Source organism: Schistocerca nitens, chromosome 2, assembly GCF_023898315.1.
Source record: "Schistocerca nitens isolate TAMUIC-IGC-003100 chromosome 2, iqSchNite1.1, whole genome shotgun sequence".
NCBI lineage: Eukaryota > Metazoa > Arthropoda > Insecta > Orthoptera > Acrididae > Schistocerca > Schistocerca nitens.
Genome location: NC_064615.1, coordinates 456,902,396 through 456,929,370, shown reverse-complemented (window position 1 = coordinate 456,929,370; position 26,975 = coordinate 456,902,396). Strand labels below are relative to the sequence as shown.

At 43.7% G+C, this 26,975-nt stretch overlaps 1 protein-coding gene across 1 annotated transcript in view; it reads left to right on the top strand.

Moving 5' to 3' along the window:
• The window catches only part of LOC126236341 (ATP-binding cassette sub-family C member 4-like), a 229,687-nt gene that overhangs the window by 18,584 nt on the left and 184,128 nt on the right, over positions 1–26,975 (top strand). Inside the window, exon 2 of the mRNA XM_049945567.1 lies at positions 10,068–10,199. Coding sequence (XP_049801524.1) covers positions 10,126–10,199 — 74 coding nt within the window. The 5' untranslated portion in view covers positions 10,068–10,125. The remainder of the gene's footprint in view (positions 1–10,067; positions 10,200–26,975) is intronic.

The following is a 26,975-nucleotide window of genomic DNA, read 5'->3' as shown; positions in this document are numbered from 1 at the left end:
CTACTGATTTTACGTAATTGCCTTGTTTCACATCGATTCTTAGTGTTACCCATAAACACTTACGTGCTCAAGATGTTCACCACTGATATTGTAATGAGAGAGTATCGTTATACACATTATCTCACAAATATCCACATTTCAATAGAGCTAGTATTTATTACAAGTGGAAATTTTGTTCAAGTCTTGGTGCGATTCCTTACGATCGTCCAACTACGACAATTTGCTGTACACGACAGCATCGTCAGGCAACTATGTGATAAAGCTACTGATCCTCTCAGATGAATCTTTTGTACATGGTGAAGTCACGTTAATGTGACCAAGGCCTACGATCGACGTCAACGTGTAATAACCACTCACAGACGGCACGAGAGAGCGCTGGCAGTGGAGGGTATATAAAGTGTGGAGGGGGTCGCGGAAAACAGTGCCGTCATCGTCACAATCGGGAAACGGTGCGATTTAACTGACGTCCAAAACGGCTTTGGGGCCAAGGGTGGAAGCATTTAGGAAACAGCTCAGTTTGGAAACTGTTCGGGTGCTATGGTTAAAGGACAGCGTGCACAGAAAATGGCGCTATCCAAAACCGACGCTGAGCAACTGTGGTGCACCGCATACGATAGATGTCATGTGCGATATTGCAGTGCCTGTGTTATTCCGAATTACGACGCAAAGTTCCTTTGGAGCTGCAGTCATGGTTGACGACGTATGGAAGTTTGGTGTGGCCGTGAGTCGTACCCGGGTAGCCAAATGGTGAGGGCACCGCTCGCGATAAACGGAAAATCTGGGTGTGAGTGCTGGTCCGGCACAAATTGTCGTTGTCGTTGAAACCTGGTTGTCAATGGAAGGCAGGATTCGCTTACGATTGTGGACGGGGCGGTAATCCGTTACTATTGGTTGCCGTTTACAGTTACACACAATTTATTTAAACTGGTAATTCCAGACACAACAATAAATAAAAAATACCTCACGTTACTAATGAAGGAATAAACAACTGTGTAAATAATAGTGTTTTCAGTGAGTTACAATTTAGCAAATCACCATTAAATACAGTTGCAACAGATAAAGGTTTTAAAAGCAAGCCACTGTGATCTGGCAGAGGGCCTTACACGCCAGTAATGGCAATAAATTAAGAATTGTTAAAATTCATTGCAACTTACAAATTACAGGTATTGAAATATTAAAGGCACGTAGCCACAAACACAGCAGACGGCATCAGACGCCAGGAATAAAAGTAAATAAGGTTTTAAAGGCTTACTGTGTAAATACAAATACCAAATTAGAATTTTAAGGCAAGCGACCACAATCATGGTTGAAGGCCTTACACACCAACAACGGCAATAGTAAAAAAAAGTTTTGAAAGCTGCTGTAAAACAGCAAATACAATAGCGAAACTTAATTTAAAAAAAAAAAAAAACAAAACAAGCCACTGATCCAGACAGTGTTCCAGGAGTCGACCTCTTAGAAGGTCCGGCAACAAACACTTTCGCGAGCAATGAGATAGGAAGCCAAGAGTTGCATTCACTTCACAACATGGTAACTCAGACTAATGGCAGTCTGACGAATGACTAATGATAAACTTGCTGAAGCTACCTGACGTCCGATAAACCAAATGCAACGATGGGACAATACGGCAAAGCCGGAATCGGCGGTCCGCACTACGTCCCCAGAATACTGTGTTTAGAGCGCCCCGAGCGAGAAAGGAATCACTACTAACTGGGGCATTAGCGGCTGGTTGAACTTAACAAATTGTAACAAGTAGAACGCAGTAAATAGTAATTAGAAGTCGAGGAAAGCTAATCAGATCCGCCTTTCCCCTGGCTGCTCTTCGCCTCGGCGACACTACGAGCAGCAACATGAACCCAAGTCACTGGAGAATCACAAGATATCACAATGATGGAGGTTTCCCTACTCGGATTGAAATGCACTCAACTTAAAGCTTGCTGGATCCGGTTTACGGCGAGGTCGTACACCCTCATGACCAGAGCCCTTCCGTCCGGCAGTCCATGTGTGCCGTCAGCGGCCCTGGCGTGTTTTCGCGCTGCGGTAGACCTGGCTCTTCCAGAGTCCCCAACCAAACTGGCACAATCACACGACGTCGTCCAAAAGATGGAGCAACAGTTACTTCATATTCATAACCAAGGCTGCTGCCACTAGCGGACAGGCAACGCTTGTGAAACCGAGTGGCGCAGTCAACACTAGAAGAAGACAAACAACCACAACAATGCGAACTAAACGATACCGTCTGGCTTCCAGCAGAAGGCGGAAACCTACAAACAGCATCAATGCGAGCCACAGCATGGCTCAGTCGTCATTCCATTACACAACTGATTGTTGTCCCTATTGGCAACTGCGAATACGTTTCATGTATAGATGACATGAGTGAATGACAGCTGCAGAGATGTGTACAGGCGAATAGAGGTGCAACTGCTGAACAACAGAGCGGCCCAGATCAACCAAGGGGCTATTAACAGTGTCTCCTCGACGACTATCCGGCAAACGTTGCTGCATGTAGGCCTCAGCTGCAGGCGCCTGGTTCATGCTGACTGCTGTTCATCGGCGACCAAGGCTGGAATTTGTACGACTGGAGGTCCAGTAAGTGACAACAGGTGGCTTTTTCACATGAGTCACATTTTATGCTCTATCGGACAGATGGCCATTGACGTGTACGGTGTGAAAGCAAGGGGGTCCATACTGGAGGAGACAGCGTTTTAGCGTATTGGTCTGGGGAATATTTTCGTGGCATTCCCTGGGTGATCGCTTCATTTTAGAAGGCACAACGGATCAACACAAGTATGCATCTATCCTTGGGGACCACGTCCACCCCTACGTGCAGTTCATTCGTCCTTGACGCGATGGCGTCTACCAGCAGGACAGTGCAGTGTGTCACCCTGCTCGCATTGTACTTGCGTAGTTCTAAGAGCACCAGCATGAGTTGGCTGTACTTCCCTGGGCACTCCCCGGATTTAATGCAATCGAGAATCTGTGAGACTATCTCGATCGAGCTGATTGTGCCATGGATCCTCAGCCGAGAAACCTAGCGCACCTGTCCACATCACTGTAGTCGGCAAGGCTTCACTTCCACAACGTCTTTGACTCTCTTCCTGCACGTCTTGTAAGGTTTGCGTTTCAAAACGCGCTTATTCAGGCCTTTGACTGGTGGTTACATTATTGCGAGGCGCTATTTACCTTCCTTCAGGCGCACCCGGTGTTACGTTTCTTTCTACATCTACATCTACATCTACATCTACATGACTACTCTGCAATTCACATTTAAGTGCTTGGCAGAGGGTTCATCGAACCACAATCATACTATCTCTCTACCATTACACTCCCGAACAGCGCGCGGGAAAAACGAACACCTAAACCTTTCTGTTCGAGCTCTGATTTCTCTTATTTTATTTAGATGATCATTCCTACCCATGTAGGTTGGGCTCAACAAAATATTTTCGCATTCGGAAGAGAAAGTTGGTGACAAATTTCGTAAATAGATCTCGCCGCGACGAAAAACGTCTTTGCTGTAATGACTTCCATCCCATTCGCGTATCATATCTGCCACTCTCTCTCCCCTACTACGTGATAATACAAAACGAGCTGCCCTTTTTTGCACCCTTTCGATGTCCTCCGTCAGTCCCACCTGGTAAGGATCCCACACCGCGCAGCAATATTCTAACAGAAGACGAACGAGTGTAGTGTAAGCTGTCTCTTTAGTGGACTTGTTGCATCTTCTAAGTGTCCTGCCGATGAAACGCAACCTTTGGCTCGCCTTCCCCACAATATTATCTATGTGGTCTTTCCAACTGAAGTTGCTAGTAATTTTAACACCCAGGTACTTAGTTGAATTGACAGCATTGAGAATTGTATTATTTATTGAGTAATCGAATTCCAACGGATTTCTTTTGGAACTCATGTGGATCACCTCACACTTTTCGTTATTTAGCGTCAACTGCCACCTGCCACACCTTACAGCAATCTTTTTTTTTAATCGCTTTGCAACTGATACTGGTCTTCGGATGACCTTACTAGACGGTAAATTAAGCATCATCTGCGAATAACCTAAGAGAACTGCTCAGATTCTCACTCAGGTCATTTATATAGATCAGGAACAGCAGATGTCCCAGGACGCTTCCCTGGGGAACACCTGATATCACTTCAGTTTTACTCGATGATTTGTCGTCTATTACTACGAACTGCGACCTTCCTGACAGGAAATCACGAATCCAGTCACACAACTGAGACGATACCCCATAGGCCCGCAGTTTGATTAGAAGTCGCTTGTGAGGAACGGTGTCAAAAGCTTTCCGGAAATCTAGAAATACGGAATCAACTTGAGATCCCCTGTCGATAGCGGTCATTACTTCGTGCGAATAAAGAGCTAGCTGCGTTGCACAAGAGCAATGTTTTCTGAAACCATGCTGATTACGTATCAATAGATCGTTCCCTTCGAGGTGATTCATAATGTTTGAATACAGTATATGCTCCAAAACCCTACTGCAAACCGACGTCAATGATATAGGTCTGTAGTTATATGGATTACTCCTACTACCCTTCTTAAACACTGGTGCGACCTGCGCAATTTTCCAGTCTGTAGGTACAGATCTATCGGTGAGCGAGCGGTTGTATATGAGTGCTAAGTAGGGAGCTATTTTATCAGCGTAATCTGAAAGGAACCTAATCGGTATACAATCTGGACCTGAAGACTTGCCCGTATCAAGCGATTTGAGTTGCTTCGCAACCCCTAAGGTATCTACTTCTAAGAAACTCATGCTAGCAGCTGTTCGTGTTTCAAATTCTGGAATATTCCATTCATCTTCCCTTGTGAAGGAATTTCGGAAAACTGCTTTCAATAACTTCGCTTTAGCGGCACAGTCGTCGGTAACAGTACCATCGGCACTGCGCAGCGAAGGTATTGACTGCGTCTTGCCGCTTGTATACTTTACATACGACCAAAATTTCTTCGGATTTTCTACCAAATTTCGAGACAATGTTTCGTTGAGGAACCTATTAAAGGCATCTCGCATTGAAGTACGTGACAAATTTCGCGCGTCTGTAAATTTTAGCCAATCTTCGGGATTTCGCGTTCTTCTGAACTTCGCATGCTTTTTCCGTTGCCTCTGCAACAGAGTTCGGACCTGTTTTGTGTACCACGGAGGATCAGTTCCATCTCTTACCAATTTATGAGGTATGAATTCTCAATTGCTGTTGCTACTATATCTTTGAATTTGAGCCACATCTCGTCTACATTTGCATAGTCAGTTCGGAAGGAATGGAGATTGTCTCTTAGGAAGGCTTCTAGTGACACTTTATCCGCTTTTTTAAATAAAATTATTTTGCATTTGTTTCTGGTGGATTTGGAAGAAACGGTACTGCGCCTAGCTACAACGACCTTGTGATCACTAATCCCTGTAATCTCTGAACTGTTCAGCAACTATGTCATCGGAGTCTGGGGGTCGGTAGAAGGAGCCAATTATTAACTTAGTTCGGCTGTTAAGTATAACCTGCACCCATACCAATTCGCACGGAGTATCTACTTCGACTTCACTACAAGATAAACCACTACTGACAGGCACAAACACTCCACCACCAATTCTGCCTAATCTATCTTTCCTGAACACCGTCTGAGACTTCGTAAAAATTTCTGCAGAACTTATTTCAGGCTTTAGCCAGCTTTCTGTACCTATAACGATTTCAGCTTCTGTGCTTTCTATTAGCGCTTGAAGCTCAGGGACTTCCCCAGCACAACTACAACAATTTACAACTACAATTCCGACTGTTCCTTGATCCAAGCACGTCCTGTATTTGCCATGCACCCTTTGAGGTTGCAGCCCACCCCGTACTTTCCCGAGGCCTTCTAACCTAAAAAACCGCCCAGTCCTCGCCACACTGCCTCCGCTACCCGTGTAGCCGCCAGCTGAGTGTAGTGAACTCCTGACCTATTCAGCGGAACCCGAAACCCCATCACCCTATGGCGCAAGTCAAGGAATCCGCAGCTAACACGGTCGCAAAACCGTCTGAGCCTCTGATTCAGACCCTCCACCCGGCTCTGCACCAAAGGTCCGCAGTCGGTTCTGTCAACGATGCTGCAGATGGTGAGCTCTGCCTTCATCTCGTAAGCAAGACCGGCAGCCTTCACCAAATCAGATAGCCGCTGGAATCCAGAGAGAATTTCCTCAGATCCAAAGCGGCACACGTCATTAGTGCCGACATGTGCCACCACCTGCAGCTGGCTGCACCCTGTGCTCTTCATGGCATCCGGAAGGACACTTTCCACATCAGGAATGACTCCACCCGGAATGCACACGGAGTGCACACTGGATTTCTTCCCCTCCTTAGCCGCCATACCCCTAAGGGGCCCCATTACGCGCCTAACATTGGAGCTCCCAACTACCAATAAGCCCACCCTCTGTGATTGCCCGGACCTTGAAGGCTGAGAATCATCGTCTGAAACAGGGCAGGCAGCTGCATCTGGCTCAGCCAGAGACAGTGCCTGAAACCTGTTTGTCAGACGCACCGGGGAGGCTTTCTGATCAGCCTCCGGGGACGTCTTTCGCTGCCTGCCACGCCTCGGAACGACCTCCCAATCAACCACAGGCGAGGGCTCAGCCCCACTGCGGGCAGCAACCGGGGCAACCACAGCGGCAGACCGATCTGGGGACAGACGGGACGAGGTTGACATTCCCGTGATACCCAAGTCCGGCTCCCCACAGTGGTGCCCATTGGCAACAGCCTCAAGCTGCGCGACCGAAGTCAGCGCCGCTTGCAGCTGTGAGCGAAGGGATGCCAACTCATCCCTCATCCGAACACAGCAATCACAGTCCCTGTCCTTTCAAATCGATGTTGAACAACAGTTACTGAAACACGAGTCCGTGCCTAGATAACGCAAGGGAAACACGCAAAGAATGTATTAACTAACCTGTACAAATGTCTAACGACTGCGCTACAATCTGCCTGAATTTACGATTACATTAACTAAAACTCGAAATTACACCTCCTATACGAAACTCACACGCAATTTAAGTAAGAATCTACGAAGTAAACACTAAAGCGCGATGCTACAACTCTCAAATACTATAATACGCCCGAAATTTATGAATTAAACAATGCAAGTACCCAAAAACACGCAAAGAAATTAAGAATTAAACTATGTAACAAATAAGTAAGCTAGGGGTATACGAATTGCTGCTGCAGCTGCTTATCCAACGGCGGCAGGGAACATGCGCCGCGTAGTATAACGTACTGGGTTCTATCAGTGAAATATTCGTCGAACCTTCACATGTTTACGGATATACTCCTTATCATCGGATCTTGGTTAGCCGTCAACGATGTGACAGAATATTGAACGCCTTTGGAAATCTAGGTAGACAGATTCACCAGTTCGCCTGTGTCTACAGTTTTCATGGTGCTGTGTGTGAGTAAAGCAAGCTGTGTTCCGCAGGAGTGGTTTTTCCTGGATCTGTGCTGATTCTTTGAGAGAAACTAATTCTCCTCCAAGAACATCAGAATATTTGGGTTTCGGATGTGTCATAGAATTCTTTGATGTCAGCGATATAGGTCAGTAATGGTGTGTATTCGATCTCTGCCGCCGGCCGGAGTGGCCGAGCGGTTCTAGGCGCTACAGTCTGGAACCGCGCGACTGATACGGTCGCAGGTTCGAATCCTGCCTCGGGCATGGATGTGTGTGATGTCCTTAGGTTAGTTAGGTTTAAGTAGTTCTAAGTTCTCGGGGACTGATGACCTCAGACGTTAAGTCCCATAGTGCTCAGAGCCATTTGAACCATTTTTTGATCTCTGCCCTTTTCCTGAACCACAGGGATCTGCGCTCTTTTCCAGTCCCATGGATATATTCACTGCACAAGAGATTCTCGGTCAATATGAGCTTGGGAAAAACCTAATACCATTGCGTATTGAATGAAAATATAAGCACCAGGACATGGTGTCTTGCTCGCTTTGAGCGGTCTTCAAAATTTCTCGATACTGGAGGTGCTAATACCGATTGTTTGCTGATGATGCTGTGGTGTACGAGAAGGTGTCGACGTTGAGTAATAATTGGGCAAAATTTCTAGTTGGTGTAAGAATGGTAGCCAGTACTAAATGAAGAAAGATTTAGGTTAATGCGGATGAGTAGGAAAAACTAACCCGTAGTGTTCGGTTGGATGGATGGATGATTTGGGGGGAGGGGACCAAACAGAGAGGTCATCAGTCCCATCGGATTAGGGAGGGATGGGAAAGAAATTGGCCGTGCCCTCTCAAAGGATCCTTCCCGGCATTTGCCTGAAACGATTCAGGGAAATCACGGAAAACCTAAATCAAGGTGGCCGGACGCTAGTTTGAACCGTCGTCCTATCGAATGCGAGTTCAAATGGTTCTAATGGCTCTGAGCACTATGGGACTTAACATCTGAGGTCATCAGTCCCCTAGAACTTAGAACTACTTAAACCTAACTAACTTAAGGCCATCACACACATCCATGCCCGAGGCAGAATTCGAACCTGCGACCGAAGCAGTCACGCGGTTCCAGACTGAAGCGCCTAGAAGGGCTCGGCCACCGCGGACGGCAATGCGAGTCCAGTGTGCCAACTACTGCGCCAACTCGCTCGGTCCGTAGTGTTCGGATACAGCATTAGTAGTGTCCTGTTCGTCATAGTCACGTCATTGAAGTTCCTGGGCGTAGCGTCAAGGGTCGTAATGTCTGAAGAGCAGGGTGGCCGGGGTGCTGGGCCGTTCCTTCCAATCCACCGATCTGGACATTACTCCCCTCTCCAGACATCACGCCTCTTGACTTTTTGCGTATGACCCGCATTATTTCCCAATCGTGGAGAAAAACTCTCTGCTCATGGAATTTGCGGTAAGTTATGGTCAAGAGGGTCAAGAATATTGATAGCTCCCTCGCGAGTTCTGTGTAGGACAGGAACAGCATCGGGCCCTATGTCATTACTGAAAACTTGGAAATTTAAGTAGATTTACTACGCCATTTGTACCGATTACTATGTCACCCATCTCACAGGGATACGGCTGTTGTTGGACGGAAGTGTTTGTTTGCGAAGGAGTTGAAGATAGAAATCTACCTTTCTGTTTTTGTTTTTCTGTTTTCTGTTTCGACTCCTGCGTCTCTCGCAGTTGTGTGGATACCGATTTTCCTTCCAGTGATAGTCTTGAACTATAACCAGAATTTCTTGACGATTTTAGACAGGTGTAACTGTGGTAACAATAAGACCCGCTGTAGTTGCCGCTTTAAATTTAATACAGTTTTTGCTGAATAGTTTATCTCAATTGAGAGCACAGGACACCGGAAAAAGGAGATCAGTGTTAGCTGTTAAGCATTTCCGATCCACTTTCCCTTTCTTGTACTTGGAAATCCTTTCTTTTCTTTTTAAGAGTGTCATTGGCATTAAAAAATTCACCTAGGTAGTCCTGGGATCCATAGTTGAAGAGGCACATGCGAGATCCAAATTTACTGACTGCCTATACCAATGCCTCATCTACGCTGCCGATCAACTTGCTACTAAAGCCTTCGTTGTAGTAGCTGAACTACAATCTGGCCGTCTTCTACACTACTTTCTTAGAGACCAGTCTCGATTTATTCCCTGCTGTTCTCATGGTTTTCAGAGAGAACATGCAGTAGAAGACCGGCGATATGCCGATTCAAAATATAATGTGTCTTTAAATCCCTTCTTGTTATTACATTGGCGATGATTTTTATGGTGTATTAAGTATTCTCGTGGAACAAAATTTTCTTCACATTTGGTTTGTTACGATTACAGCCACAACCTTCTTGATGTGTAAAGAGTAAAATGACACAACCAGAAATTCTGTGTGTGTGGTAAAACCCCGTTGATAATGAATTTCTTGACTCTGGCTTCCCTAGCACTTATACAGTCACCAATAGTGCGCAATGAAGAACATCCCCTGGGTTAAGACGTGTCATTTATACACCAATGAGTCCTTTTTTTATCCTTTTTTCTCCATATAACCCCTTCATCCTTCCTTGCAACGCTCTAACCACAGCAGTATCATTGTACTATAATATAATCCATCGAGAAGGAACAATATCTCAATCAAACAAATGCTTTCAGGTCGGACGCAGATGACGTTCAGAACATAATAGCACCATAACAAAAGAAGGCAACAGGAATGGACGCTAAGATTTATAAGTCAAACCCCAACCCAACGGCGACGGCAAACAACATCTCCAAACTCTTCCTCTGGTAAGTGAACGACATCTCATTCTACACTCTTGTTTTTCAAAAAAATGCATTGAAACAGTTCCTAATGTGCATTGTGTAGTACGCGTATGATTGTACTTAGCCGAGTGGGCCGTTTTTGAGACATGAAAGATGCACGGAGCATGTCACCTCATATAATTCGCACTTTGTCGTTCAGTACTAAAGGATAAAAAAAATGAACGTATAAGCACCGACATTGACGTATTGTTGGAGATTTTATCATTTTCGATGGATGAATCGTTCAGATTACCTGTGGAACATGAAACTAGCTAACAAACTGATTATACCACGTTCTAGTGCGCTTCTCTCGACTCAGTGTAGCGTGAGGAGGTGATGCTGTTGGACGTCGTACTGGCAAATGCAGTGCCAGTCGCCCAATTGATAGGCTTAACACGGAATCTCAGTACAGGGACCATAAAGTATTTTATGTACAGAATTATTCACAGAACACTGTCATAGTCCTACTGTGAAAACTAGAGATAACTGTTACCGTCAGAGTCAACTACAATGGCCAACAGCGTGTGGATTACATCGATAGCGTTGACTAAATCGCGTTGTAAGTGTCGAAGGGCAGACTACAGTGTAGCAGATGGTTCACCAATACAATGCTGGATAACAATAACAACTGAGCAGCCGTGTCAACACTGGCACTGTTCCCACTGGTGGTGTGCAGATTCCTTCATCTCAGATAAGTAACTGTTCGGAGAAGTTAACAGTAGTATAATAAGGAGAGAACTGGGACAGAGTGTTTCATCATTGACAAAATCGATGACATCACCGACGACATCATCGATGATTTATGGGATATCCCTATACCCCACCACTCACCCCTCTCAGAAAGGCTAATTGCCGTATGTGTAAAATGGCAGGAATTCAAAGTTTGGCGGGAAATTCAAATATCGGAGGGAAATTAAAAAAATATCCCAATTATGATAGTATAATTCGTATGGGAGTAAGGTTGTTGTTGTCCTGAGCATAAATTAGCGGGAAATCCAAGACTGGCATGTTGGATGACTTGGAATACCTGGCTCTATGATGTCTGAATCAGAGTTGTGGAACCCAAGGTAGTGATCAGACATGGCGACAGGGGAATACTGGCGCAGCTCCATGACGCCACAATCCAGCTCAGCCTGTCAGAGTATTTGTACCACTACAGAACTTTGGTACACTACCCCAGAGCTGGAATACTGGCGTAGCTCTATGACGTCAGAATCCAAGACGGTAGGACAGACGGAAGTAACTGCCTTGCACAGACCTGTAGGGCTAGTTATAACAGTAAGGTCACAGTGTAATTCCATCCTGCCTGTCTTAATTTAAGTAATTCCCCTGCTTAAACAAATGTTTACGTTTGGCCAGCACATATACGCTACTGGCCATTAAAATTGCTACACCAAGAAGAAATGCAGATGATAAACGGGTTGTGGGGCGGCTGGTGGAATTTTAACGTTGTTATTATATAATGTTTGGTTTGTAGAAACACTTCCCGGCCGATGCACCATATGTGGGGCGGCGGGTGGAATTGATTTGTTTTATATGAATGTTTGGTTTGTAGGAACACTGCATTTCCCGGCCGATGCACCATTTGTGGGGCGGCTGGTAGGAATTGAATGTTGTTATATAAAATGCTTGAATGTAGAAACATTCCCTGCCGTTTTAACCATATGTGGGGCGGCGAGTGGAATTAATTGTTATATAAATGTTCCTATTATTTATGCTGTCTTTTGCCGTTCTCAACACTGGCTCTCTAACTGCAATATTGGCAACCAGAAAGTGATTAGCAAAACGTGAAGCCTGTAATTAGAATTCCTAGTGCCCACTTCATCTGAGAAATACACTTATAGCTACAGCTTATAGCTCTGACGCGACTCCCGACACAGATGGTGTGCTATTCAGCGTCTGATGAGAACTCGGGCCTTTTTTCCTCGCGCAGCCTTCTTATATATAAAGCCGCGGTGCGGACGGCTAAGGGAATGCCTGATCAAATCGGCTCTCCCGACTAGCCGCTGGGCTAGTAATGCACCACTTTAAGTTACTGAATAAATCATAGCTTCTTTTGCTGATGGCCGATGAAGCTCTCAATTTAAATGTGCATTCAGCACACAGGTAAGTAATCATAATAAAAGCTTGACGTGGCTAAGTTAAATATTTTGGGAGAGAGAATTAATTTAATTACACTGCACGCAGTAGACGAGCTCTGAACTTGCCCTTTTGGAGATATGCTATCGCTATAGTTTTATAGTTATTCAAATGAAACTTCTCACATCTTTATGGTTATAGCGGATCTCCATTCTACTTAAATATAAACATCCTAGCCTTATTTATTAGCCTACTTAATCTATCTTGCTTCCTTAATTTTTAAGACAAAAACCAGAAAATTATGAATTTCAGCTAAAATCTTAATTTGTGAGATCCAAAGTACTGTTTCTATTAAATAATTATGAAAAAGGAATCTAAATATAACTTTTTAAGTCTCTAGCGCTTTTCTGTTGCGTCAATAATTTTTACAGAAAAATGTCAAAATTTCGAAAATGGTTAAAGTTATCGAACTGATATTCAACACATGTTGATTTAGTATTACTCCTGACATGCTAGAAACGTTTTAGGTTATTTGCTTTATTTTTAAAGTATTGCGCAACATTTATGACGTCAGAGCTAGTTACAGCGGACTGGCTGGCACACAATGGAAAGACTGATGTGAATTTACTACAGCATGAGTAGGCTGCTTCCCTACATCACCCTCTCCTTAAATTTTTTTGAATGTTAATTACCGAAAAAACATTTAATTACAAAAAGGGAAGCAAGAGTACAGCTTAACTTCCTATGAAAATTAAAATTGAAATGTAATCATGTAGAAATATTAAAAGAAAACTGATTACCTACATTAATTATTTAAATTGCGGGCATGTTCACTGCCTCTTAAGCAATATTATCCCTCAATATTTAAGCAAAATCAATGAAACACTTTGGCATACATATTGCCTTACATAATAATATGTAAAATTATGTAAATCTTAAATCCATTAAATACATTTTTACATACACAAATTCAAAGAAAATAACACAGTTATTCGTGATACATAAACAGATGATTATATCTTAGCAGTCTTTTCTAAACCTGAAAGAAAATTTCACAAATCATTTTTATACACGTGGTTGTAGCCGCTTTGGCTGGCGTTCTACACTTCCATTCACAAGGGTAGGGGAGGGGAAGTTGCTATGGTGTGCGTCCTTCACGTTCACTCTAAATTACATGGGGAAAGGGGAGGGGTCACTGTGAGTTGTGTCCAAGTCACTCCACGCTTTTACGCAGCTACCAGGCTGCCATTATCTGGTTTGTCCTGTAGAACAAACAAAAAGAGTGCCTCAGACTCTGTTCACTTATTATCTAAGGGTGGGTCACAATGAAACGGGGATATATATACATTTTATCCTTCAATATTTTGCTGGAACGAAGTTAACAGAACTTTTTCAATTTTACTCTCGTGGTTACTTCATTGTCATAAAAACGGTAAACAAATGGCTCAAAACGCCGTTAGTCACGTACTAGAGAAAATTTATGCTCAAGGCATACAATCATGAATCCTATTTAATATCAATTTATTATTTCTGGTCTGGAACACTGAACCAATGCTCGGTACATTCCTGATACATTAGTATTTCATTTACTTAGCTGACTCATCTTCGATTACCTTATTCTTAGAGATAGTATGAGTATATTTGATTAACAGTCGTTTTCTCAGTTTCTTTGTACATGTGAGTAACTTTTGGTAATAGTACAGTTCTGAGTGTTCAAAACACACTACGTTTAGTTGACTACTAAATCCACTTATTGGTCCTCTGCTGCTGTGTCAGTTCCACGTCTGCAATTATGTACTATCTTCATCGAAGTGTACTTATGCTGAGCTATAAATAATATTTCACGTTTGCCATTATGTTACTCAATTATGTTGCTAGTGTATGTACTTATTTAACACTCACTCTATTAACATTTAACGCATAGGATAGCACATTTATTTCATATCTATAGTGTATTGCAGCTGATCAGTTTGCTCACGTGGCAATCCATTTCCACTCGATCGGACGCTGAAACCTCAGGTAGTCCCTCTCGACCTACCACTAAAATGCATTAAGTAATTATGGACGAGCGTAATGCTAAATTCCTTAAACCTATAGGACACCATGAGCTGCTCTGTCTCATCTAACATAAGGGTACCTATGGTCGCATTCACGCCTCCAACTCATAACCTCAATACGTGTAGGTGTGTCCTGTCACACACTACACCAAAATAATGGCCAGCTCCAACCTTATAAATACTTCAAAGACGTGTCCCTCACGTCTCAACCACAAACGCTGTTCAATTCTATTACACTGCCAATCTTTGCTACACAAGTTGAGTCTATTCTTACAACTTGTCTGCATTTTTTTTCAATACACTAAGCACTCTCTCTTACTATTTACTAGTTAGCTCTACAGCATACAATAGGTTTCACTGCCACTTTAGATCCTGCTTGAACACGAATTTGTACATCTTTTTAAAATATTATTGTGGGACCATTTCCAATAAAACAACAACTTTGTACTTATAATATTACCAGGGTTCTGTACATACTCGTTACTCAAATACATTGTATCTTAATTACGTCATACTTATCTATTGTTTATGTCACTGTTAGGTTTGTCACATTAGGTATTTTTTTTTCACTAATCGGTGGATAGAATGGTTCCAGAACTCATGGCTTGATAGCCATGACGGAAAATTTTTTTATTAAAGAAAGAGTCGATACTTTGGTGGATAGGAAAGATGAAGATTGAGTGAGATCTGAAATGTGAAAGAAGATCTCACACAGCTGGGACTTCACAGCTGCCACACTGTGTAGAGGTTACAGAACAACCTCCTCCCATCAGAATTCATTATCTTATTAAAATATTCGTATTGGAAAGAAGGGGTCGGAATTTTTGTGGATAGGAAAGATGAAAAGTGAGTGAGACCTGAAATGGAAAGAAAATCTCACACAGCTGGGACTGCACAGCTGCCACACTGTGTAGAGGTTACAGAACAACCTCCTCCCTACAGAATTCATTAGTTTATTGTTGGCTTGATAACCATAACGGAAAATTTAATGTGTTGGAAAGAAGAGGTCGAAATTTTAGGTGGGTAGAAAAGATGAAGAATGAGTGAGACCTGAAATGGGAAGAAGATCTCACACAGCTGGGACTGCACAGCTGCCACACTGTGTAGAGGTTACAGAACAACATCCTCCCTACAGAATTCATTCACTACCTATGAACTTCTTTAGGTCGATCACGTTCCTGAGACCTAATAGCTTTTTACTCTTAGGGTACTCTAGCCTATATGCATTAGCATGTGGTTTTTCTATGATCCTGAAAGGTCCTTGGTATACGAACATGAATTTCTTCTGCTTCTTCACCTGACAATTCAGTATTTTGTAGCTCTTCCCTACCGTTACACAGCTGCGCCTTCTCTTTCTCTTCCCACTTAGAAAGCGTTCTAACACGGTATCTATCAAATACTGTGAGTGATCTAATATTTCTGTTGTATCCTTAGATGCTACCGACCCTTCATCCACATGTTCAGTCTGAGTATTCTGATCTGTCTTACCAATTACCGTAACTACTGGCTTAGGAAAAGTAACCGCCTGGTGAGCGCCAGTATCCTCATAGATGGGAACTAGTTTTCCTGCCTCTGCCTACTATTGTTTCCTTTATTTCCATTATAGTTAACTGGCACAGCATTGCTTTCCGTACTGTTGTTTACCTGCATAATTTTGTTTGGAACAAAATTACTGTCATTTGGATGCCATTGTTGGTTCTGATAATTATTTCTCCAATTCCTACCTCTCTTAGGATGGCGAACACCTACTGTTCTGATGTTTACATTGCCATTCTGCTTGTTCTTAAAATTACTACTAGTGTTATTTAGATTTCTGTTGTTACGTGCTTGCTCCTCATTGGCAGCCACACGCTCTACACGTTCCAAATATTCAATGAAATGATCCAGATTGTCTCTAGGGGCAGATATAATTCTAGTTTGCCAATACCATGGCAGTTTGGCTTCAAGACCTAGTATTATCATTTCAGGTTTCAGCTTTTCCGCCAAATGTGACAAACGTGAGATCCATGACCTAGCAAATTCTTTAATAGATTCCTTGCCTACATTGAAGCGTTTTCCACTCCAAAATTCTCTCAACACTTCATTTTGCTTATTACTAGACCAATACTCATTAATGAAAGCTGTTTTAAATTCCACTAATGTTTTACACTTCAACATAACATCATCTGACCAACGCATGGCGTCACCTGCTAAATGGCTTCTAATAAATGAGATTTTCTCTCGTTCAGACCAAGTTGGTGGAATCACATCTTCAAAATCGTTCCAGAAATCTAGCGGGTGGATATTTTTATCTGGATCGAACCGCAAGAACTGCCGACACCCGATAAAAGCGGCGTTTGCAGCTACAACTTGTTGTATACTACCATTACCAGAAGTTTCTGAAGCTACTTTACTCTCAATGTTAGCAATGTTAGTACTAACATTTTCTACTCTCATTTAAACATTATCTACTATTTGCACAATATGAGTAGTATCAGTTTTGATTGCGTCTACTTCTGCTTGACATATGTTTACTTTTATATTAACATCTTTAAACCTATCTGAGCACAGTTCAGATTCCGCCTCGATCTTTTCTGTTAACTTGTGCTGCAGCTTCGCATCTTCCATTTGGAAGTCTTTGCGAACGTCAGCAACTTCGGATTTTACTGTTTTATACATTTCAGAAAATTGTTGAGCAACCTTTTTCTTAATATCCTCATGGTTGTAATCAATTTTATAATTCAAACTGTCCAGATCCTCTTTCAACTTATTGCAACCAGCCTTGAAGGTATTGTCCACTGTCTCAAATCGTTTATTAAAATTAGTTTGGCTGGCCACAATCTCATATTTTAATTCAGCATTACTAGCTGACAATTTTGCATTACTGGCAGCTATTGCTTGTAATATAACATTTAAATCAATAGCCCCAGTATCTTTGGGTTGCTCACTAGTTGGCTTTTTATCACACTCAGGTGACGAAAAACTAGCTCCAGCACCAGAATCATCAAAACTAAACGAAACTTCTGATTGATCAGTCATATTTAATTTCTCCTGTTTAAACTCTACCACTTCTGATGGCTGTTTCGTTTTTAACTCATCAGATAAACTATCATCCAATAAATTCACAATTTCTGATTTCTGCTTTACTACAGGGGTCTATATTATTGAATTATTGCCCTTCCCACAATACTGTCAGGAGACAATACTTCATATTCCACTTTAACTTTACTACTTTCATGCATATTTACACTTGAACCGTTGTCTGGATTTACATTTCCTTCAACAGACATAGGTTCTAATTTAAGTTTAACCTCGGTTTCTTCTGGCAGTTCCATTTCCGACAGTCTTTTAGTGCAGATTAGTAAAATTTTTAACAGCTTTTCAATTAGTTCCTTCTGCACGACGTATGGCGTTGCCGGCGTGGCGTACCAGGATTACTGATGCGACACAGCGCGCTGAACTGCAGACGGCACTCCAATGGCTGTTGTGTGTTTGCGTGGCCCGCAACTGCAGGCGCGGTTCCGGCTACTCCGGCGGACGACTGCGGTGAGGCGAAACTGGCTTCTCGCGATGCCGGCAGCGCCGCTAGACTCAGTGCCAGCTCCGTCAATCCAGATGCGTTGTTAATCCAATTGCGTCGTCCACATACACACGTAACACATTCACTGTTCTATACTCAGTTGCGTGTCGCATTTCACTCGCGAATCCGAATATTTAAAAATCACTTTCACTTTTACTCAGTTTATTTCCTTCCCGGCCGATGCACCAATTGTGGGGCGGCTGGTGGAATTTTATCGTTGTTATTATATAATGTTTGGTTTGTAGAAACACTTCCCGGCCGATGCACCATATGTGGGGCGGCGGGTGGAACTGATTTGTTTTATATGAATGTTTGGTTTGTAGGAACACTGCATTTCCCGGCCGATGCACCATTTGTGGGGCGGCTGGTAGGAATTGAATGTTGTTATATAAAATTCTTGAATGTAGAAACATTCCCTGCCGTTTTAACCATATGTGGGGAGGCGAGTGGAATTAATTGTTATATAAATGTTCCTATTATTTATGCTGTCTTTTGCCGTTCTCAACACTGGCTCTCTAACTACAATATTGGCAACCAGAAAGTGATTAGCAAAACGTGAAGCCTGTAATTAGAATTCCTAGTGCCCACTTCATCTGAGAAATACACTTATAGCTACGGCTTATAGCTCTGACGCGACTCCCGACACAGATGGTGTGCTATTCAGCGTCTGATGAGAACTCGGGCCTTTTTTCCTCACGCAGCCTTCTTATATATAAAGCCGCGGTGCGGACGGCTAAGGGAATGCCTGATCAAATCGGCTCTCCCGACTAGCCGCTGGGCTAGTAATGCACCACTTTAAGTTACCGAATAAATCATAGCTTCTTTTGCTGATGGCCGATGAAGCTCTCAATTTAAATGTGCATTCAGCACACAGGTAAGTAATCATAATAAAAGCTTGACGTGGCTAAGTTAAATATTTTGGGAGAGAGAATTAATTTAATTACACTGCACGCAGTAGACGAGCTCTGAACTTGCCCTTTTGGAGATATGCTATCGCTATAGTTTTATAGTTATTCAAATGAAACTTCTCACATCTTTATGGTTATAGCGGATCTCCATTCTACATAAATATAAACATCCTAGCCTTATTTATTAGCCTACTTAATCTATCTTGCTTCCTTAATTTTTAAGACAAAAACCAGAAAATTATGAATTTCAGCTAAAATCTTAATTTGTGAGATCCAAAGTACTGTTTCTATTAAATAATTAAGAAAAAGGAATCTAAATATAACTTTTTAAGTCTCTAGCTCTTTTCTGTTGCGCCAATGATTTTTACAGAAAAATGTCAAAATTTCGAAAATGGTTAAAGTTATCGAACTGATATTCAACACATGTTGATTTAGTATTACATCTGACATGCTAGAAACGTTTTAGGTTATTTGCTTGATTTTTAAAGTATTGCGCAACATTTATGACGTCAGAGCTAGTTACAGCGGACTGGCTGGCACACAATGGAAAGACTGATGTGAATTTACTACAGCATGAGTAGGCTGCTTCCCTACAGGGTATTCATTGGACAAATATATTATACTAGAACTGACATGTGATTACATTTTCACGCAATTTGGGTGCATAGATCAGATGAAAATCGATACCCAGAACAACTACCTCTGGCCGTAGTAACGGCCTTGATACGCCTGGGCATTGAGTCAAACAGAGCTTGGATGACGTGTACAGGTACAGCTGCCCACGCAGCTTCAACACGATACCACAGTTAATCATGAGTAGTGACTGGCGTATTGTGACGAGCCAGTTGCTCGGCCAGAACAAGAGATGACCTAGACGTGTAACCAATGGTACCCCATACCATCACGCCAGATGATACGCCAATACGGCGATGACGAAAACGCCCTTCCAATGTGCGTTCACTGCGATGTCGCCAAACACGGATGCAACCATCATGATGCTGCAAACAGAACCTGGATTCATCCGAAAAAATGACGTTTTGCCGTTCGTGCACCCAGGTTCGTCGTTGAGTACGCCATCGCAGGCGCTCCTGTCTGTGATGCAGCGTCAAGGGTAACCGCAGCCATGCTCTCCGAGCTGATAGTCCCTCGAAATGTTCGTGAAGATGGTTGTTGTCTTGCAAACGTCCCCATCTTTTGACTCAGGGATCGAGACGTGGCTGCACGATCCGTTACAGCCATGCGGATAGGTTGCTTGTCATCTCGACTGCTAGTGATACGAGGCCGTTGGGATGCAGCCCGGCGTTCCGTATTACCCTCCTGAACCCACCGATTCCATATTTTGCTAACAGTCATTGGATCTCCACCAACGCAAGCAGCAATGTCGCGATACGATAAACCGCAATCGCGATAGGCTACAATCCGACCTTTATCAAAGTCGGAAACGTGATGGTACGCATTTCTCCTCCTTACACGAGGCATCACAACAACGTTTCACCAGGCAACGCCGGTAAATTGCAGTTTGTGTATGATAAATCGGTTGGAAACTATCCTCATGTCAGCACGTTGTAGGTGTCGCCACTGGCACCAACCTTGTGTGAATACACTGTAAGGCTGATCATTTGCATATCACAGCATCTTCTTCCTGTAGGTTAAATTTCGCGTCTGTAGCACGTCACCTTCGTGGTGTAGCAATTTTAATGGGCAGTAGTGTATCATACAGCATTGTAAGTTAAATTCCAAACTGTATGCTGTGTAGTAGCAACAGGCAATCCGTCTTCAGGCCACAAGTGGCCCATCGGGACCATCCGACCGCCGTGTCATCCTCAGATGAGGATGCGGATAGGAGGGGCGTGTGGTCAGCACACCGCTCTCCCGGTCGTTACGATGGTTTTCGTTGACCGGAGCCGCTACTATTCGGTCGAGTAGCTCCTCAATTGGCATCACGAGGCTGAGTGCACCCCGAAAAATGGCAACAGCACATGGCGGCCTGGATGGTGACCCATCCAAGTGCCGGCCACGCCCGGCAGCACTTAACTTCGGTGATCTCACGGGAACCGGTGTATCCACTAGGGCAAGGCCGTTGCCGTAGTAGCAACAGCTTTGTCTTTATTTATACAAACACTGGTGGGGGAAGGTGGAGGTTCTCCTCCTCCGACCGTGCTCCTCACTGCACCACACCGCACTGCCGCCCCGCGCTAACACACGCCAGATGCCTGTTGGTGGCCTGAGCCGCAGCTGAGCTCTGTCACCTGGACTTACCGAATGCCTCGTGTGTCAGCACCGTGGGTCTGTCATGATGAGACCATGTTCTGCTTGCAGGGAATATCCTATTTTGAAAAGCTGTATCAAACATCTATGTAGGAGGGATGACTGGTGTCCTGCAGACCAATGCAGTACTGCTCCGTTGATTTTACTTTAAGATATGTACCCAACCACCGTTTGATGGCGTTAAATCGTATTGGAAACGGTCGCACTCAGAAGACAATACCGTAAGAAATCTGCTTCATATGCTGAATGTCCTTCATAAAATGTGAAACATAGTTTGGTGAGGTTCTCCCAGTTATATGCATACGTTTCTCAAGCCACTTGCTTGATAGTTATTGTGTGTGTGAGATATATATTGCGGTCATCTAGTTTTCTGTTCTCTTCTTGTTCTCGATGTTACAGCTGTTCAGGTGTTAAATGCTGCTTTCCTGCACACGACTATTTCTGTCAAGGAGTTCATCTACAGCTTTCGCCGAATGAAAGCTACAGCTTTGGAATGTGATTACAGTACATTGTTCGTTCGTTGGATGAAGCGGAAGTAAATAACATATGACTGTGTCTCGTCCACTAGAGGAGGTGACATAACCAGCAGCGTCCCTCACACAAAGCTATCACACACCGTTGACTAAGTGGTTTTGACTATTATCTGCATTGCGGCTGTTGTTGTGGATGGCGTAGAGATCTTCACACTCGGTATTTGTGCAAATACACAAACGTTCCTGCCCTGTTCTATCCTTATTGGTAGATTAGAACAACATGCAAGTATTGTGGAGATGCTTCAGGAACTCAAATGGGAATCCCTGGAGGGAAGACGACATTCTTTTCGAGCAACCACTGAGAAAATTTAAAGAAATGATATCTGACGTTGACTGCAGAACGATTCTACTGCAGGCTACATACATGTCACGTTAGAATCACGAGGACAAGATACGAGAAATTAGGGCTCATAAGGAGGCACAAAGATAGTCGCGTTTTCCCCGTTCTATTTGCGTTTGGAACAGCAATGGAAATAACTAGCAATGGTACAGGGTACCCTCCGTCACACAGCATATGGTGTCTAGCGGAGTACATATGCATATGTACAACATATTGGCCAATGATCTTAGTTCTCATGATTCTTTCAAGTACAGTCGTTGCGTCACTACATTCCTCTTAAAAACATATCAACCATCAAGTAACGAACTATATATCAAACCATCAAGTAACGATACTTTAAATGGTTGTGTGCCTCTGTATGAGTCATGATTTTCCCTTTCTTCGAGGTTCTTATGCGAGATGTGACCCATTCTGTTGCCTGCCTGAAGTTTTGAAGTTTGCGACCACAGTGTACAGAACATGCCTGCTGAAAGTGTACTAGCCACTGGAAACAGCTTTCCTACATTGCAATAATAACGGCGCTGCATTCTAGGCGACTAGTGTTGGAACTTCTGGTTGTGTTATGGATGGGCGCCTACAGGAGAAGCGGACTGAAGACTTCGATTATTTGGAAACGTAAACAAGTCGTAATATCACTTGCACAAGTATTCGTCAAAATGTGCGTGTAACTCTTGGTTTCTTAGTTGTTGTTATGGTTCTGGATCTGAAGTAGGGATGTGGACAACTCTTAAAATGCCCTTCGGTTACGCTGTCGGTATGTGTTGGAACTTACGGTTAGTGTTAAATACAATTTCTAGATGCCACCTGGAAAGGGAGGTTAGCCCTTCTTTAGGTGGAAATTTCATTGATTTCACTATAAAACTGACGTGAAAATTCAATCGTTTGTTGTATGTATGCGGCCTGTCGACATTTTGGAAAAGCTGCACTAGTATCCCTGGTTTCGCATTCTGGCGTGATGGAGCTGCAGCAGTATGTAATGGTTAGCCATCCCAAGAGCGGAGTTTGTTGCAGGGTGCACGACTTGTATCAGGCGAAGATGTTGACGTGCATTTCTCACTGTATGAAGTGACGCCTGCTGATCGATTCTTGTAGGTGAAGGCATCCAAGCCCCTAACCATGCATCATGTGGTGTCGCTGAGACTCGCTGCACCCTGTCAGCGTGCAGAGTGCTAACTGTGCGAGTGGCATCAGCAGTGGGCAGAGACCTTGTAGGCTACTCCAGGAAAGAGAAGTCAGAACCTCTCAATCACTTTCCTCTAAGACAACAGAACGCAGTTCTGTTCTAAAATTAGACTATGTTCAAGTGTAACATATTGTGAGTGTCGGCTGGACAGTCAGTGAGAGAGAGCCGCAAGTTCCTGCTGCTAATAAGGCAAGTACACCGTTTTTTTATTACATATTTTTACGATCTTCAATCAAGAACGACTTCTTTTCAGTTACCTTCGTAGTTTCTAGTATATTTTTGTACTTTCTTGCGTGTCTGAGTGCTTGCTAGGAGCAACCTTTCATTTTAAAAGCAGTGTAGTGTATAGTACCGCCGTTGCTATCGACCGTTGTATCAACACTCGTATCGTACAAGCTTTCGTTTGTTTTGCGTACAACAGTTCAGCGTCAGTTAGACTGTCAGTGAGAGATCACCGCGAGTTGCTGCTGCTAATAAGGCGAGTACATCATTTGTTTATTACATATCTTTACGAGTTTCAGACAGGAACGAGTTCAGAAATAGCTCCAGGCAGTGTTGGCTTCTGTCACACAGCTTGAGGCTGCAGCCAACGGGCATCACCATGGGGGGGGGGGGCAGATGCGGGGATGCGAGGTATGTCGATGACAACCCATGTGTCCCCAATCGATCCATTGCTATGTCCACCCCGGATACTGCCTGCACTAAGGTTTTCCCCTTACCTGTGTTCAAGTGGGAGATCACTCCAAAGTCTGGCAGGTAGCGACAGACTTTTCGTGGGGCTGATCGTAGGGCCTCCCCAGTTCATTTGACGAAGAGGTTTCGGGCGTTATCTGTGGCTGCCGAATTCTCTGAGCCGGATGCAGTCGTCCACCCTGTTCCAGAGGAAGCTTCTCGGCCCAAAAGGTCTGGGCATTCACAGAGGGTGGGTTTTCTGGTAGTTGGGAGCTACAATGTTAGGCGCGTAATGGGGCCCCTTGGGAATATGGCTGCCAAGGAGGGGAAGGAAGCCAGTGTGGACTCTGTGTGCATAGTGGGGGGAGTCATTCTGGGTGTGGAAAGGGTGCTTCCAGATGCCATGAAGAGTATAGAGTGCAGCCAACTGCAGGGTGGACGACTGCGTCCGTTTCAGAGACTTCGTCCGCCACAGATAACGCCCGAAACCCGTTCGTCAAACGAATTGGGGAGGCCCTATGAAGAGCCCCACGAAAAGTCTTTGTCTGCCTGCCAGACATTTGAATGATCTTCCACTCGACCAAGGGTGAGGGGTCAACCGAAGTGCAGGCATCATCCGGGGCGGCCACTGCAATGTATCGATCAGGGGATACGTGGGTCGTGCTCGACCTACCTCACATCCTCGCGTCCGACCCCGCACAGTTATGCCCCTTGGCAGCAGCCTCAAGCTGTGTGGCCCTTTGAATCAGAGGAGATTCTCTCTGGTTTCGGCGGCTAGCGGAAATGGTAGAGACTGCCAGTCTTGCTTCCGAGATTAAGGCAGAGCTCACCATCTGCAGCATCGTCGACAGAACAGACTGTGGTCCTTTGGTGCAGAGCCGAGTGGAGGGTCTGAATTAGAGGCTCAGGCGGTTCTGTGACCGTGTAGGCTGCAGATTCCTTGACTTGCGCCATCGGGTGGTGGTTTTCCGGGTTCCGCTTAATAACTCAGGAGTCCACTGGACACAAGAAGCGGCTACACGGGTAGCGGGGGCTGTGTAGAAGGGACTGGGTGGTTTTTTAGGTTAGAGGGCCTCAGGTAACCACAGAAAGGGCGTCCGTCTAAAAGGGGGCAGGTCGAACACAGTAAGGTGGTTGTAGAAACGATCGGTATTGTAGTTGTAAATTGTCGTTGCTGTGTCGGGAAAGAACCAGAGCTCCAAGCCCTAATAGAAAGCACTGAAGCTCAAATAGTTATATGTAAAGAAAGCTGGCTAAAGCAGGAAATAAGTACAGCCGAAATTTTTTGAAACAATCTAACAGTGTTCAGAACGGATAGATTAAATACAGCTGGTGGTGGAGTATTTAATGCTGACAGAAGTAGTTTTCCTTGTAGTGAAATTGAAGTAGATAGTTCCTGCGAAATAGTATGGGTAGAGGTTATACTTGACAATCGGGCTAAGCCATTAATTGGATAGTTTTACCGACGCTCCGACTCAGAAGATATGGTTGCTGAGCAGTTCAAAGAAAACTTGAGTCTCATTTCAAAAAGGTACCCCGCTTATACAATTATAGTCGGTGGCGGTTTCAATATACCCTCGATATGCTGGAAAAATTATACGTTTAAAACCGGCGGCAGGCATGTAACGTCATCCGAAATTGAACAGAACGCTTTCTGAGAAAATTATTTTGAACAATTAGTTAATGAGTCGTCTCGAAACCTAAATGGTTGCGAAAGCATACTTGACCTCTTAGCAACAAATAATCCTGGACAAATAGGGAGTACCATGACGAATACAGGGATTAGCGACCGCAAGGCAATTGCTGCTAGGCTGAATACCGTAACACCCACAACCATAAAAAGAAACGCAAAGTATATCTATTTAAAAAAAGCTGTTAAAATGCTCTTAACACCTTTTTAAGAGACAGTCTCCACTCCTTTCGATCTGATCACGTAAGCGTAGAAAAGATGTGGAATGATTTCAAAGAGATAGTATCGACGGAAATTGAGAAATATGTACCACATAAATGAATAAGTGATGGTACTGATCCCCCGTGGTACACAAAACGGGTCAGATCGCTGTTGCAGAAGCAACGAGAAAAGCATGCCAAATTTAAAAGAACGCAAAATCCCGAAGATTGGCAAAGTTTTGCAGAAGTTCGATATATAGCACGTACTTCAATGCGAGATGCTTTTAATAACTTCCATAACGAAACTCTGTCTCGGAATTGGGCAGAAAACCCAAAGAGATTCTGGTCATATATAAAGCACACCAGTGGCAGGACGCAATCAATACCTTCACTGCGCGATAACAACGGTGAAGTCACTGATGACAGTGCCATCAAAGCAGAGTTATTAAACAAGATTTTCCGAAACCCTTCACCAAAGAAGACGAAGTAAATATTCCCGAATTCCAATCAAGAACAACTGCGAAGATATGAAACATAGTAGATATCCTCGGTGTAGCAAAGCAGCTTAACTCACCTAATAAAGGCAAGGCTTCCGGTCCTGATGGTACACCAGTCAGGTTCCTTTCAGAGTATGCAGATGCAATAACTCCATATCTAGCAATTATATACAACCGCTCGCTCACAGAAAGTTTCGTACCTAAAGACTGGAAAGTTGCTCAAGTCACACCAATACCCAAAAAGGAAATAGGAGTAATCCCCTAAATTACAGGTACATATCACTAACGTCGATTTGCAGTAGGGGTTTGGAACATATACTGTATTCGAACGTTATGAAGTACCTTGAATTAAACGATTTACTGACACATAGTCAGCATGGATTCAGAAAATTTCGTTCTTCTGGACCACAAATAGCCCTTTATACACATGAAGTAATGAGTGCTATCGACAGGGGATGTCAAATTGACTCCATATTTTTAAATTTTCAGAAGGCTTTCGACACCGTTCCTCACAAGCGTCTTCTAACCAAACTGTGTGACTATGGAATATCGCCTCAGTTGTGAGACTGGATTCGTGATTTCCTGTCAGAAAGATCACAGTTCTTAGTAATAGACGAAAAGTCATCGAGTAAAACAGAAGTAATATCCGGCGTTCCCCAAGGAAGTGTTATAAGCCCTGTATTGTTCCTGACCTATATTAACGACATAGAGGACAACCTGAGTAGCCCTCTTAGATTATTTGCAGATGATACTGTCATTTACCTTCTTGTAATGT